Source organism: Wolffia australiana, chromosome 6 (assembly GCF_029677425.1).
Source record: "Wolffia australiana isolate 7733 chromosome 6, ASM2967742v1".
NCBI classification, from domain to species: Eukaryota; Viridiplantae; Streptophyta; class Magnoliopsida; order Alismatales; family Araceae; genus Wolffia; species Wolffia australiana.
Window position 1 is genome coordinate 17,889,750 of NC_135840.1, and position 17,129 is coordinate 17,906,878.

A 17,129-nucleotide genomic window follows, 5' to 3' on the forward strand; every position below is an offset into this window, starting at 1 on the left:
TAGTATCGTCCCTGTACTACAGTTACGGGATAACCCCAGGGACACTAGCCGTTTGATAACCCTTCAGAAGACCACATGTACATGCTAGATTAGTGCATGTGGTGAGGGCGTCTACCGCTAGCACAAACAGTAGGGGTGCGAGTGGGCACCCTTGCCTCACCCCGCCTTTGTGGTTGTATACGCCCGCCTTCCGGCCTTCTATTCACCAACACTGAGAAGGAATGTGTTGTGATGCATCTTTTCATCCATGTGACCCATTCTTCCAGGAAGCCCCTCCTTTGTATTGATGCCAAGAGGAATCCCCAGTCAAGCATGTCATATGCCTTGGCAAAATCAACCTTCCACATGAGACCTTTAGTTTCATCTCGTTTCCATGTCCCTAGGATCTCGCTTGCTGCTATGGCACTGTTGACCAAGAAACGGCCTGGTATGAAAGCTGATGATTGGGAGGGTCCCACAAGTTCCCTAATCGCCTCTCTCAATCTGTTTACCAATACCTTTCCCACAAGTCCCACAAGTATATGGAGTTAGACAAGGAGATTGGTCTGAAGTCCTCGATTCGTTCCACGCCTTGCTGCTTGGGGAGTCGAATCGAGGACTTCAATGATTCCCCCATTTCTTGTAGTGATATCTCTGCGATGAAATCCCAAAAGTCTTTCGAGTCTACTTCTCTCCCTCCGGCTTCGTTTGGTCAACCCTTAGCCTCTAATGTCACGTTGAAGTCGCCACCCAACAACATGGGGCACCCATTGAACATGTTTGTTAACATGGGGCGTACAGCCACCTCCCTCCATAGTTCCCTTCTACGTTGGGCATTTGCTGGGATGTATATAGAGTCTACGACCACTTCGAAGTTGTCGCTTGTGCGCTTCAATTTGACTGCTGCGGCAAACTGCTCGTCCTCGTAGCCACTTTGAAGAACATGTCCTCGTTCCATGCTACCACTAATCCACCAGACCGTCCGACCACATTGACCGCCAGAAAACCCTCCAGGAAGCCTTGACCCACTGTGTTCCATTCCTTAGGCTCACAGTATTCCAGCATCGTTTCCTATAATCGCCTCCCACCACCCGTCGTCTGCCTTTGTCCCGAAGGCCTCTGACATTCCATGAAATGCACTTCATGGTAAACCTTTTTCGCCCCCTTCGTTGCCCGGTGTCAGTTTCAGTCCCACCGTTGACGCCATCACTCTAGAACGGGGATTCTTAAGAGCATCTCTTTGATGTCCTTTTGACCTTTGTCGGCCTCTGTGATCCTCCTGCTGGACAGTCCCATGGTTTCCTTTTCTTTCCCCCGAGACTCAGCTTCCCCCTTCACCCCACGCTCTGTCTTGGTGTTGTTTCTCTTTAGACTCTCTGCCGCTATTAGCAATCGCCCGCTTTTACCGGCCCTTTCCCACACAGATTCTTCTCTCGTGATGGACGCCTAGTTTTTTGCGCTTGTATACAAGGCTTTCTGGACCTTGCTCTCCCTTTTTGCTTGGCCGTGAGCACCTGCCCGCTGCTTTCTCCGGCTTCTATTACCCGTCAAATCATATCATCTCCCAGGGTTGGTACACAATCCGACTTCTCAAGACCTTCCCTTCCTGCCAACCCATCTCCCGTTTGTAGCGGTGTGTTTGTGCTCTCATCGCTTATTGTCTCCCTTTGTTCGTCGAGTTTTGACTCCTCCACACCTTGTGACTGTGGCCTTCAGTACTCTAAGTTGGTGGAGTATCTATGATTTATGTCTCCGCCGACTTGTAGGCTCCCTCCCGTTTTATTGTTTTTCATCTCCGTGGAGACGGCGGTTTTGGGGCTCTCCGAGAGGATCTCTGCTTCCTTCAGGCCTGACGTCGGCTCCCCGTCAAAAATAGAGGTCTTTGGGTGCGCTTGGGCTTTCTCGCACGGCTGTTTCTCCATCTGCGGCGGCGGTGGCGGAGGCAGAAATGAGGTAACTCTGATTTCAAAAATGCCATCCGGGCCCCAAAAACTGAGGGTAGGCGGCGGAGTGTCTGCGTGGATCCCTTCAACCTCCAGGATTATCTTATTCAGGTCTCCCAACCCTAAACCATCAGAGATGACACGTCAAAGGATGCCCAGGGGTCGAACAAGTGCTTCTAGTGGCTCTCCTATTCTGCAACCCATAGGAATGCCCCGAGCTTCAATGATAGATGTGCTGATGAGTCTACTTGATGATCCGTCGCTTGGGAGGACTCAACACCATTTCATCTGTGCTCGTCCTTCAGTTTCTTGCATCCAGCCTATTGCAGAAATATACACTGCCATCGAAGCCCCACAGAGGCAGAAATGCACGCACTCAAGAGGCCAAAGCTCAGCTTTGCCACGGGTGGAAATTTTTCCAGTCGCCCCCTCCGTACTTAATGTGATGTGGGGACTCTTTGTGTGACCTCCCCAACAAGGCAGCCCATGTGGGCCCCCTGCTGACTTCTCATTGCTCCAATCGGCGTATGAGCATCAACAGCTGGTTGGTGAGCCGCCCCCCCCTCACCCATCGATGTAGTGACGACAGTCCTGGCCCCATCTCTAGCTCTCTTAGGACATTCTGTTTGTCGATGTACAGTCCCCGTACACATTCGGCATACCACACTGCCTTGGCACTCCCGCGCTCTATGTCTATTCTTCAGGCATCTGTAGCAGCATTCTTCCTTGTTAATACGCGTGATTCCTTTTCTTCCTTGTTATTACAAATTTATAATGTAAATTTTTTCTTTTGAAATATAAAAAGGATGAACACCCGACTCGTCAATGAACCTCCCATCAGGACCTCACGGTCCCATCCTTTACATTCTGATCAATGAAAGTCTTTTGTCGCTCTCCAGAGCCATGCGGCCTTAAAACCTTCCACTTCTTGTATAGCTCCATCTGTAGAGGCCGTTCTCCCCCTGAACAGCACCTCGTTTCCGTGCAACCAGATGGCCGATAGAACTGTTAATGCTCAACCACCTTGCCCGTTTCCTGTCCTTGTAATTCTGTACCCATTCCCAGGACACCCTTTCTGATGACACCTTTATCCTTGAAAATATCTGGCTAGCCCAGACCGTGCGATCAAAGGAACACTCAAAGAAGAGATGGTTGCAGTCTTCCTCGCCATTCAAGCATAGGGTGCATTGTGACGATGTATCTGGATATAATCTTCTGTGGAAGACTCTTGTCATTTATCTTCTCCTTGCCATCAGCCATCCAAAAAACCTCACCTTCAGTGGGACTTTCTGTCTCCATATGAATCTGCACGCTCTGATTACTGACGTGTCTTCCTCTTGCCCCTCCCAAATCTTTTCATAAGCCTTCTGAACCGAGAAGGAGCCATTTGTCCATGTCCAGCTGTCTCCTTCTCCTTCTTTTGGTCATGGTTGGATGAGGGACTGCTGCATATCCATGAACTCAAGAACACGCTGGTCAGATAAAGCCCCCTGGATGATCGGGTTCCACGTTCCATCCCAACAGTCTCGAACCTGGGCATTATGATCGTGTGCAAGTGCATACAATCGAGGGAAAATCACCCTCAAGCTGCCCCGTGATGACCATGCATCTTTCCAGTATTGAAAAGTTGCTCCGTCGCCTAACTTGGCAGAAAAAAACCTTGTACTCTTGGGAAGATCTTTCTAAGCCCTTGCCAAAAAGGCGATGCTCCATGGTACGCCTCTGTCTTTCTGTCCCAATTCAGTCCCTTTCCATAGATGTCCTGGAGTATTTCTATAACAAGATCCCCTCGTGGATTCATAATTCCCTCCGCCCATTTGGTTAATAGTGCCATGTACATGCTCCGCAAATGTAGGACCCCCAGACCTCCATCTTTGATGGGCCAGCATACTTTATCCCACGCTACCATCGCAACTCCTTTGCTTTGTTCCGGTTCCGATCCTTTCCATAAGAAGCGTCTCATCATGCCTGCTATTCTCTTCTCGATTCCCGTTGGCATCCTAAAAACTGAGAGGTAGAAAATTGGAATGGATGATAATACCAACCTCAGCAGCACCAATCGGCCTTCGATAACACCTTTGCCTGCCGTCCCTCTAGCCGATGTTCCATTTTCTCCATAACCGGTTGCCAGTCTGCTTTCGTCAGCCTCCCCTTCGCCAGTGGTAGGCCCAAATATCTCATCGGGAGTCTCCCAATTGGTGTGCTCAATATCTCTGCACACTGTGCCTCCTCTTCTGTCGATAGCCCATTGCACAACAAGACTGATTTGCTCCTGCTGATTCAAAGTCCCGAGAAATCTGCAAAAAGATCAATTATTATGGATAAATTTCTCGCTTCCCTCGCAGAACCTTCAATGAAGAATGTGGTGTCATCCACGTATTGGAGCAAGGGGATTCCATTTTGTTGCGCCGACAATTGATATCCTTGCAGCAAACCCTTTGTGCATGCCTGATCGGTGCATCCGCAAATTTATGATGTAATACAGGTCGCATACTCATGAACTATCATCTTTCAACACCTATGGTATTGTTGGAAATTTCTTAAGCAGATCTTCAATTATACACGCAAAAGAAAAACAAAAGGCAACACTAACTTGAGCAGTCTTTGACGCAAAAATAAAATGCCAATGTTTAAAGATAAAAATGAACCTGGGCAGTGCCTTCTGCCAATCCATTTCCAACTTGCAGATTTTCTACCGCATTAGCAAAGGCATCCGCAAACTTATCATATATGCCTATCAAAAAGATAGCATAATGTTACTAATAAGATGTAGAAGGGAAATGATTGAAAGCACTTTATCTTTTTCCTCAACAGAGTATCACTAAAGATCTCCCAATTCAATCAAGAAGTTGACTTTCGAATGATTACTTTATTGCTGTCTTATCATTCAGCCTAGATTATGTAAAGGGAGTCTCAATAAATGCCAATTGAAATTTGAAGAGAAATAAGCTGTACGTCCCTATTACATTACTTCTTTGTATACAGGTGAGAACTTATTCCTTTAGTTGGAACCCTTATCATCTTAATATCCACCCACACAATATGTCAGATGATAGAGACCTAGATATAGATCTCTATTGAGGAGAAATCTTGAGAAAAGAAGTAAAAGAACTATAGAAAGAAGGGAAGAAAGAAAAAAATGACAAAAGGTCAGGATCAACACCAGTGGCCCTTTCGTAGGATCTCCCGCCCCATTGGTTCTCTAACTAATTTCTTCTCTCACTTCCTTTGTGGAGGGCTACAGCATTTTCAAGGGAACTTCTCTAAGGAATTCTGAGATTCCCCTGAGAGGGTCAAGGATCGTATCATCAGACTTGCTCGCCACCAGACAAGTCACACCATGAGTTCTGCTCATAAGATTTACAGATTTTCTTCTTTGGTCCCATCCTGAAAATTTTCAATATTTTTTGATGTTTTAAAAACCAGCATTTTCCCCCAAAGGACGCACTCCAATACATTTTACCTCTCTAGAGATATTTGTTTATTTTGAATTTTTGAACTCTGTGCGGAGTAGATAGAGAGCAGAACCTGATGCCCTGGGAGTCGGTCAGATGATAATAAACCAGTCTCCAGAAAAATACAGACAATCAATACTAGAGGATTCAATCTTTATATATGGATAGGAAACCCCTGACGCAAATTACAAATAAGTTTCTACCCTTTATCAATAATGTGCTTCTTCAATGCCAGCTTCAAGTTATTTAGATTATCCAGAGAAAACTGCTGTAAGATTCCTTCAATTTTTTTATCGTGCAATGCCTAAATCGTTCTTATACATAATTATAATCATTCTTAGACATAATTATAATCGTTCTTATGCATCAAGCTCAATAAAATCTTTGTTGCTTTTGATGATAATTAAAATATGTCGGAGATGATTGGTTTAGTTTTCCTAAGGTAGAAAACATTTTATGAAATCTCTTTTTACGTGGATGATGTGAATGTTCAATCCTATGGGAGAACAGTCTGATACGCATCCTAGGAGGATTTCGATGTCTTAATAGGAGAGGCAATTTGGAGATCGAATTCCAGAAAAAATGCCCAAGAATTTCCAGATCAGGTAAGATATTCCAAGAACAGTAGTCAAGAAACGGAAGAGGAGATAGGGAGGAGTGAGCGATCAGTGGAGACTGATCAGGATAGAGGGAGAGAGAAAAATGATGAGAGGGAAATTGGATCAATCTCGTATTCCTCTGGGCAGGAGAATCTCCCCTCCAGCTGAGTCGCCATGACAACCACCTTCCACGAGTCCCCTTCAGATGGTCTCTCACCCTTTTATTTACAGGCAGGAGTTCACGCATTGCCTGAAGTGGAACGCGTGAGACGAGCCTTTTTCTTCCTTGTTTTCAGGTATATCTGAGGGAGTTCCATATCACAATCTAATCTTAATGAACATGATACTCTGGTCATGTATATCGAAGACTCAGACAGGAAAGGAGTCCCTAAGAGAAAAAGGTCAAACTCAAGTGATGTTGTGCAACCAGTAAGTATACTATAAACAGCGAGAATTCAGTAGTCCAGCAAAACCTTGTGAAATAAACAGTTTTGAACCCCAGAAATCAGTGAGTTTTTTCATATAAAAACCATTCTTATGATTTGGAAATTCGATCAAACTGTCTCTTGCAAGAGAAAGATACCACCAAGCATTTATGGTTTTCTAAGTTTGTAAGTTCTATTTTCTATATTCTGGTCAGAGAATAGCCAGGTCATAAAGTCATCTTGGAGTGGATTGAGATGATAAAATTCATTTGATGGGTATAGGATTCCTGGATTCAGATATTCATCTATGCCTGCCTAGAGTACCGGACAGCCTCCTACTAGTCATTTTTGTAATGTTTTTGTGGCCCATTATATGAGGTCTATAGATAATCCCCACTTAATGTCTAAGCAGACTTAGTATAAGACTACAGGATTTGTTTCTTAAAAAAAAAAGACTAAGTATGAAAGGGGTTCTCCCTAGACCAATTGAGTATTAAAGTTTTAGTTTATATACCCGAATATCCTCGACGGGTCAAGGACACCAGAGCCAAATGGTGATCGGCAACCTCTGCATTGTGACAATCTAGAGCAGATGCCCATAAATGGTCAGCTCATAAACCCAGGCGCAAAGTCATCAAATTCATTATTTGGTCACGGATTGACTTGACTAAAAGCAAATAGCATGGTTAACGAACTTCTACGTTGGTAGAGTTTGTACCAGTCAAACACTGGGATGTTTTTTTTCAAACATTAAAAGGGATGATCACCCGACGAGTCAGTAACCCTCCCAGTAGAGCCTTACAGGTCAATCCACACATGTTCAAACCCTACTCTCTCCATCCACGACCCGAGGAAACCAGGCCGTCCTTCCCCTGAATAGCACCTCGTTCCTATGCAACCATATGGCCCAAAGTGCCACCAGTACCGGCCTGCCTTCTTTCTGTCTTATACACCTGCAACTCTGGATTGAGCCCCAAAAAGCCTCTTACGAATTCACATTCACCATTGATATTTCTTGGCTGTCCCAAATTGTGCGAGCAAAAGGGCACTAGAAAAAAAGTTGTTGACAGTAGTGTTCCCCTCTTGAGCATAAGACACATGCCGACGATGTGTCTGGGTATAGCCTTTTGCGCAAGGACCAGGTCATGGGTCTTCTCTGTAATAGAAGCCATGCAAAAATCCGTAACTTCATCGGGACTTTCTGCCACCATATGAACCTACATACGCAGATGATTGTCGGGTCCTCATCTTGCCCTCTCGGATTCTCACATATGCCTTTTGAACTGAAAAAGGGCTGTTGACCCATGTCCAGCCATCTAATTCACTGCACCTTGGGCTTAACAGTACAAGGGATTGTTGCATGTCTAAGAATTCTGCAACCCTTTGGTCTGACAGGGAACCAACTAACATCGGGTTCCACACTCCATCCCAACAGTCTCGAAAATTGATGTAAGGGCTGTGTGTGAGCACATATAAGCTAGGGAATGCTTCACACAATGTGCCTTGTGGAGACCATGCATCCAACCAATATTGAAATACTGAGCCATCGCCAAACTTGGCGAAGAAGAAGTTCCGTACCTGGGGGAAGATCTATCTGAGTCTTTGCCAAAACGGTGACTCCCCTTGGAATGGAATTGCTTTTCTCTCCCAATTCAACCCCCTGCCATAGCTGTCCCGCAGGATTTGAGTGGCGAGGTTGTCCCGGGGATTCATAATCCTTTCCACCCATTTCATTTGTAATGTTGTGTTCGTACTTTTTATGTATAAGACCCCCAATCCTCCCAATTTTATAGGTCCACACACAATGTCCCATGAAACCATCACAAGCCCACGACTTTGTTCTGGCCCTGATCCTCTCCATAAAAAGCATCTCATCGTGATGTTTAGACTTTTCCCAACTCCCACTGGTATCTTGAATACTGAAAGATGAAATATGGGGATGGCTGAAAGTACTGATCGCTGGGATGTGTTGACTCGAATTGTACTTCTACTGAAAGGTTTGCCGACAGCTTGGAGGTTGAATCTAGAGATATGCGAAACAATGCCAGTCCGAAATCTTCTGGCTGACAGGATTCTGTCATCATGGACTGAGAGACGTTCTGACTAGGCTGAGGCTATGATCATCAACCAAAGTCTTTCCCAAAATTTTTTTTCACCAGAGTGACTAATAGTTTTCTTCTGCAACCTATGTCAAATCTCCATAGTTATCTTTGTAAATATGACTATCAAACGTGGTTTAACAATAAAGAAAGTAGACTAATAAAATCATAATTTTCTCCTTATGGAATGTAGACATAATATTTTTGCTTGCAACAGACCTGGCACATATATGAATCAATAGCATACAACAGTATGCAAGCCTCAACTAGAAAGTCACCAGAGCACATGAAGAAGGATACATGAAAAATGTATTTAATTGTTTAAAATTTGTAGAAGAATGAGTATTTACACATATAGAGAACAAACATGCAAATGATAAATGCTATTGGTTCACTTCCTCACCTTCTTGTACCAATATTCGGTTTGCACAGACACATGTTTGTCCTGTGTTACGGAACTTTGCAGCTAACTGAAAATAAAGGAGAAATGGCTCTATGTTAACCGAAAACTTTCAGAATGAGGAATATCTATAAAAAATATACTTCTGTTTATCATTACTAGCAGAGAAAAATGATGGCGGTTCTTTTCAAGAAGAAAACTGGTTTCTCACTATGATAGAACGCATGAATTTCAATCACCAGAAGAAAAATTTTGATTGTTTTGACTAAAAAATACATGAATCACAACAAGCAGCAGGTGACTCACAGTGACTTGGTAAAATTGAACCCCACCACAGACACCTTATTATCAAGGTGGAAATTAAGAAACTTCTACTTAATGGAGGATACTCCCCCAAGTTACAACACACTCTTGCAGCCAATCCCATTTGACCAGGATCCTTGGACCAGTTGCTGTTAGTCCTTTCCCTAGGATGTTAGATGGATGAACTTGCCACTCCACCTACCTAATGGGTGTTTGCAATGGAGTGAGACTCGTACAAGGTTCTATAAAGTTCCTTAGCAGGGAGACATGAAAGACCAGATGGAGCTAACAGTGGGAAATCAGCTCCATTGGGATGAATGAGGATGTCATCAAAGTGTACCTCACATGAGAGTAGCCTCTTTTTCCATGACCTCGGGTTATCCCCTGAAAAACAGCAGAGAGCTTCTTTTGCCAAGAGCTTGAGCTGAGAACCTAGAAGCTTGAAAAGTTATCGCCAACACTAACAAGTAAAAATCAATCTCTGTACAACAACACAACTGAAAATGATGCCTTTGAAACTTGAAAATGATCCCTTGAAGTAGATTTGGGAGGCACTTCTTATGTAATAAATAGATGCCAGAGAGCAGGAAGTGTGCACACTTACTTAATTGATCAACCAAGACCAAATGGTATCAACATCTTTAAAAAGCTGGCAGGCCTCGAATAAAGTCTATGGAAAAGGACATCATGTAGTTACCGCTGGAGCAATGGAGATCACACACTCTTCATGAAGCACACAAACTACAAACTCACAGCCTTAATTGTTTATGTTGACCATATCATCACCAGTGACAATATCAGAGAAGCCCGGCGCCTCAGTATGTCACTTGCATGTGAGTTTGACATTAAATCCCTCAGGAAATTAAGATACTATCTGGGAATAGAGGTGGCCCACTCGAGGGAGGGATATTCATATCCCAACATAAATCCCACCCTTCATTTACTTCAGGGCGCTGGCAAAGTGACATCCAAACCTGCCAGCACCCCTATGGATTCTAAGGAAGAATTGTCTCCCGGCAAAGTCACCCTATGAATTAGAACCCATATAAGCAGTTGATCGGGAAACTTATGTATCAGCAGCATACATGACCTGATCTTGGATTTGCAGTTAGTGCATTGAGCAGGCATATACATGTATGCCAGGAGGTACATCTCCATGCTGTCCACCAAGTCCTTGCATATTGGAAAGGTATTTCTGGACGAAGGCTACACTGCAAGAGAACCTTGGTGTGTGATGTGCTAAGTATGCAGGATCAGTGATCGACAGATGATTGACGTCAGGTCGCTGAGCATTTGTTTGTGGCAACCTTATCTGCTGGAAGAGAAAGAAACAACAGGTGGTGTCTAGATCTAGCCAATAAGCTGAGTTCAGAGCTTTGGCTCCAGGCTTTTGTGAGGGCATGCAGATACAGGATATCCTTAGCGCACTGAAGTTCCAGCCCTCATCCAACTCCATCTATCCAGCCTTATCCTCTTTTGCGTTTCCCAGTTCAGCGTTATGCTTATCGTCCTAGGGCCTTGTTATTCATCACCAATGGCTCTTTGTTTAACGTCTGGCAACTGGACCTTTCTCAGGGGCAACCTTTTTTTTTTTTTTTGAACTATAACTCAGGGGCAACCTTATCATGTTATGCAACAAAAGACAAGGTGTTATTGCTTGCCCTGGAGCAGAAGCAGAATTCAGGCTCTTCCCAGGGCTTGGTTGAAACCTCTAGATTTCAGGGGTCTGAATGACATCCATGCTCTTCGCTGGTGAGCAGTTTCAAGTGCTGTGCACCAAGTGGCCTGGATGACATCCATGCTCTAATTTCAGGGGAAGTGTTGAACCAGCTATCTCTTCTATCTCTCTTTCTCTAATGTTTATTTTCTATCTTTGGCTATTGTTCCTATTCTAAAACTCTTCCTCTTACCTTCCTCTATAAAACCTCATGTATCCCTTCTGGGATCTTGGAGTTTGTTGAAATATTTGTTTCGTTCTCCACACATTGGTTTCCTTCTCCACTTTCCACCTTGGGTTCCAGGGCTTAATGGCATCAAACAGCTCCAAATGTGATGAGTCAATTATTTTGCAAACCCAACAAAACACACGTTAATCCAGGTGCAACAAAATTTTATGAGATTTGAAGAATAACTTCACCAAAAGTTTGCTCCCCTAGACAGTGGTTATTTTGAGGTCTACAGGTATTCTGATGCAGAGAATGAGTTTCCACCAAATGATTATCATTCCATGGCAGGTCATTGTATTTTGATAAGTGAAAATATCATTACCTAGAAGAGCAAAAGAAATACTTGACGGTATCTTAGTGCAGTATACATACTGAGAATCGGCAAATTGTGACTGCCACTGAACATGCACATGGAATATTTGATAAGTGAAAATATTTAGGTTTGACGCTTCCAGAAAGAACTGAGTTTTCACATGCACAGCTGATGCAGCTCTATTGTGAAAATCAGGTTGCTCTTAAAATAAGACTGTACCGGATTTCCCATGACCAAGCTAATTATATCCATTTTCACCCCATTCATTATAAGATTCCATCTCACCTTATTGTACCTAGTAATGTTTTCTCCAGTCATCAGCTTCTACACTTATGGGCACAGGGATGGAATTTGTATGCCAAGCTTCGTACATATTTTATCTGACAGAGACCTGGGGATGGTCTCCATCGGATATCTTGGAAGAGAAAAGAGAGAACGAGAGAAAGATAGATAGATAGATAGAGAGAGAGAGAGAGATAAAGAGACAGATCAAATGACAATGGGTAAATGGCCTGAACCCCCTCTGGGATGATCTCCCAGCCAGTTCAACAACTTCTTGTCTCTCCTCATTAGGGAAGGGAATTATCTATTTGAAGGGGAAAGTAATCTAAAGATAAATGACTAAATTATTCAGTATAGGGTTGGGGATCCTGACAAAACCTATGCTCTCGTTTGACAAGGACTATAAAGGATCCTGCGTGTATAGGTCATGGCCCAGATACTTCACTATCTATCTCAGAAACTCCTCTGATATTGTCTATCTTGTTTTTGAATGAGGTCTGAAATTCATTTTCTGGAACTGTAATAATTTTTTTGACAACTAAACAGTTTACCAAAAGAAGAACCAATAAATGTTGAGAGAGTAAAGTAAAGCAAGAATAACTAAACATCAAAGTATTTGGTGAATAGCTCAACACGTAAGTTTCTTCAATGAGCCTGAATAAATCCTTCCTGTAGAATTACTCCCCACCTCCTAGAAGCAAAAAGGTTTTTGGAGAAATAGCTTACACTGCCCTTTACAGCCAAATCTAGATCTGCATCATCAAAGATAATGCAAGGTGCATTACCCCCAAGTTCCAGTGAAACCTGAAAGATTATAAGGACAAAATTCAGCCACTGGATAACTCATAAATTGAATACTAACGACAATAGTTCATTGGGTGAAAACTGCACTAGCATGACAGCCCTTACACAAAATTCTGTTACCAGTTCTTTTATTCAATCCACCAGTATCAAAAAAGATAATAACAGTAGAATAATGAGATGCCAAAACAGTATTGCACCTGGAAACCATCACGCAGATTGTTAAACTCGTGCATCAATTGAAGACACAGATTTTAAATTTAATGGAATGAAGCCGAAAGATGAGGACACGGTCTACAGATGATCCATACGTTCAGAACCGATAATAAACGCAATAGCAGACATGAAGTCCAAGCTTATGGATTTCCTAATGAGTATTCTAAACAACCGGTCAATGGACCAGATGCAACAACGATAGTAATTTTCCAACACCACCGAAGAGAGAGAGAGAGAGAGAGAGAGAGGGAGGGAGGGAGGGAGAAGGTCCACAGAGAGGACTGCAAGAAAGGAGAGGAAGGAAAGATCCCACCTATGCAAGCAGAGGGATATCTGCAGGAAGGATATCGGAAGGGACACGATCAAGAGAGTTAGGGGGAGAGTAAGAGGGCAAGGATGGGGGGAAAGAGAGATAGGGATGAGTCTCATCGTTGGATAATTGTCTGCCAATTGAGATGCGTCATCCCCTTATTATTGGGGCTGGCTTCTCCACTTTGGGCCTTAGATTGGTAAATGGGCTGGACCCAGTGCCGGGCCAAGGCTTCTCAAATAAGATGTCCAGTATCATATCAAAAACAAAATTAATGGGCACGTTGAAGCAGAGATTATGGACAAGTCGGACAACTTTTGGTGGGGAAACCATCAATTGGAGAAATTAAGCAGATCACATCTATTCCTTCTGCTGAAATGCCAAGGCACCGTTAGAGTCAGAGACTTACAGCCCATTCATTATCTGACTTCATCTATCTCATCATGACAAAAGTTCCAGCCAATGGACTATGGGAGATGTTTGGAGATCTTGTGTGACCTGTCCAGTCAGTTTTCATCCTATCCTGGCAGCTGCTTGATGGCACAATTGTGGCAGGCAAAATCCTAGTGGCTTGGCAGAGAAAGGGGAATAGAGGATTCATGGGAAAGTTGATTTTTCAAAAGCATATGGCTTTCTTGGTTGGGATTTTCTGTGGGCCTCGATGAGGAAGAGAGTATTTCTAACTGATGGGTGCCATGGATTAGGAGATGTGTTTTTTATTGAAGAGAAAGACATATGCTTACATGGTAGGAAGACCACCCTTAAATGGTGGCCAACCTGCTACCATTAAAGATGAAAATTATGCACAATCAAGATGCAGACATGACTTAAATGGTCCACCATTCATCTCCCTCTAACCTAAAAAGACACTAATGCCTCAATGGTGTGAGTGACGTTCTCCACCGACGCCCGCCTCCCCGTAAACACCACCTCATTTCGTTGCAGCTATAACGCCCATAGCGCCGGCAGTAGTCTCCCCCATTCCAGTCTGCTCCGGTACCTACCACCCGTGACTGAGGTCCAAAATGCCTCATCGAAGGAGATATCCACCACTGGTATCTGCTGCGATGCCCATACTCCTTGGGCGAACGAACACGTGAAGAATGCGTGGGAGCAGTCTTCGTCACCCTGGGCGCACGTGGGACACTCAATGGGAGCCATCGGGTTCCAACTCCTCCGAAAGACCCGTGTGACTTATCTTCATCGTCTCAATAGCCAGCAGAAGAACCGCACTTTGAGAGGAACTTTTTGCCTCATCAACATGCAGCATGAGTTGTTGGTTGCTGAATCGCCCCCCCCTCCCCTCGGATCTTGAAATATGCATCCTTCACCGAGAAAGACAGCCCTCGCCACACCCAGCCATCTCGATATACATTCGATGGTCTGTTAGATAGTTGGACCTCTCGTAGCCCCATCAGTTCCTAGAACCGTGGCTCTGATAATGCCCCATTCATGATAGGGACCCAAGCTCCGTCCCAGCATTCGCCGACTGTGGCATTTGGGTTCCTCGCTAGAGCAAAAAGTCTTGGATATTTCAACTTCATGTCTCCTTGATTGGACCAGTTATCGGTTCAAAACCGAAAACCTGCCCCGTACCCCAACCTGGGGTCAAAGAACTCACAGATGTGGGGAATGCTTTGACGCAGTCTGCACCAAAAGGGGGACTCCCCCCAAACCTTCCCCCACCTTCTCCCTGACGCAGCCCAGAAGCCCATTTTCTAAGGCCCATTAGCAAGCTGTGGCCCATGAAGGAGATTCTTCTAGAACTGACAGAAACTGCAGAATTATACCTAGAGCCCCTCAAAATCCTCTGACAGGATTTTCTCTGACAAGATTTTCCCTGACAAGATCTTCTGAAAAGATTATCTCTGACAAGATCTTCTGACTGAATCCTCTGCCAGAATCTCTGCTCTTACTTGTCAGATCTGCAAATCTTCTGTTTTGTCCCATCAGGATCTTCTTGAGCCACACAAAATATCTCCTGACAGCTTCTAGAAGGCCCAGGCCTGACAAGCTGCTTATCCTCTGTTTTAGCTTGTCAGATTTGTTTTTCTCAATGTTTTGACTTGTCTTGTCATGGGTACAGTCATTATGGACGACCCTGCACTCCTTGTGGCCTATATAAGGCCCCCATGTATCCCTGACTGAATTATTGAAACCTATGTCTTGTTGAAACTCTTGTTTCTCCCCTCTGAGTGTTCTCTTTGTTAGAGAGTGCTTCTGTGCTTGTGGATTCAAGTACAACCCCTTGTGGACTCAAGGGTTGGAGAAGCTAGTTCTGTGGATTCAGGACTTAGCTACTTCAAGTAGAGCAAGGCTTGTGGACTCAAGTCGTGTTCCTACACCATTCCTGTGCTAAGGCTGCGCCACTCCCCCAATCAGTCTCCAAGCCATATCTGTCCCTAAGGACATTGAAGACACCCCCCCATCACTCTCCAAACCTTAGCCCACCTTCTCCCCCAACCAGTCTCCGAGCCATATCTGTACCTAAGGCCATTGAAGACACCCCCCGATCAGTCTCCGAACCTTAGCCCACCTTCTCCCCCAATCAGTCTCCGAGCCATATCTTTTTTTTTTTTTTTTGAACAATAAAGAAGATCACCTAGCTTGGTGAACACCCGTACACGTGGATAGGAGGGATCTAGGCCAAAAACAAATGGCCCCTCATGCCCCCATACCCTCCACCTCAGCCAGGACCAAACCAACAGAACATAAATCTCTCCACTTCATTTATAGCCCTGTCCACCGACATTGCCGTCCCCTTGAATAAGACCTCGTTGCGGTGGGACCATATCGCCCAAAGTACCACGAATCTCCTCCCCCGCTCCTTCTCAAACCCCTGTTGACACCGCGGCATTGTGGCCCATAATACTGAGCTTGACGTAATCTCTGCTAGCCCCTGGCTAGCCCATATCGCACGGGCAAGCCGACATTGGAAGAAAAGATGCTCGCACTCCTCTTCCTCCATACAAATATGGCATAGTGATAATTCTGCCAAGAAAAACCTTCGACGTCTCACGCGGGTCATTGTCCGCTTCCTGGTGAGCATCCAGGCAAACACCCTAACCTTCAGAGGTATCTTTTGCCTCCAAATTGAGCGATATGCCCCTAAGATAATCGGGTTCTCATTGTGGTGTGTACTCAACCTCTGGTATACTCCTCGACTGGAGAACGGGCCCAATGCCCATATCCACCCATCTGTCATCCCCTCCATTGGCCTCCCGTTGCCCAGTGTTTGCTGAAGGCTTAAGAACTCCTCCACCCGCTGATTTGATAAGATGGCCACAAAAGTTGGACACCACACCCCATCCCAACACTCTTCCACCAAAGCTTGCCGATGACGGGCTAGGGCATACAAGAGAGGGAAAAGGTCTTGTAAGCGTCCATGCGACGTCCAATCATCCATCCAAAACCTAAAGCCAGCGTCATTCCCCATTGAGCCCGGAAGAATTCCCTAACCAATTGGAACACCTTCCTCAGCCCTCTCCAAAAGGCCGACTCCCCCCTCACCTTGTCCATCAAATTCTCCCAGTCCAAATTGGAGCTGTATCTGTCCCTCAAGACATCCTTAATCAAGTCGTCCTCCGGTCCCACGATCCGTCTAACCCATTTTGTCAGTAGAGCCACATTTAGTGTATCTAGATGAGGTACTCCAAGTCCACCCTGTTTAGTTGGCGTGCAAATGTCATTCTATGAAACCAACGCCATGCCACGCCCCTTCCCTGACTTGGACCTCTTCCAAAAGAATCTCCGCATGAGCCTGCTTATGCGTTTCTCAACTCCCACCGGAAGTTTAAACACGGATAAATAAAAGGTTGGTATTGCTGATAGTATTGACCACAATAGCACCAGTCTTCCTCCTCGCGATAAAACTCTCTGTTTCCATCCCTCCAAGCATCTCTCCACCTTCTCCACCACTGGTTGCCAATCTGCTTTTTGTAGGTTACCGGCAGCTAGAGGTAGCCCCACGTAACATCATAGGCAGTGATCCCACTGGGTCTCCTCCTCCTGCGACAAACCAAAACCCACAAATTCTGATTTTCCTCTATTGATGAGCA

The 17,129-nt window shown here is 44.7% G+C and overlaps 1 protein-coding gene across 3 annotated transcripts in view; it reads right to left on the minus strand.

The window, feature by feature from the left end:
- The window catches only part of ALDH5F1 (aldehyde dehydrogenase 5F1), a 58,518-nt gene that overhangs the window by 20,801 nt on the left and 20,588 nt on the right, over positions 1-17,129 (minus strand). For all 3 annotated transcript variants that reach the window (XM_078576587.1, XM_078576588.1, XM_078576586.1), the window contains 3 exons: positions 12,471-12,548; positions 8,904-8,970; positions 4,571-4,656 (listed from right to left, as the gene is read on the minus strand). In XM_078576587.1, coding sequence (XP_078432713.1) covers positions 4,571-4,656; positions 8,904-8,970; positions 12,471-12,548 — 231 coding nt within the window. The remainder of the gene's footprint in view (positions 1-4,570; positions 4,657-8,903; positions 8,971-12,470; positions 12,549-17,129) is intronic.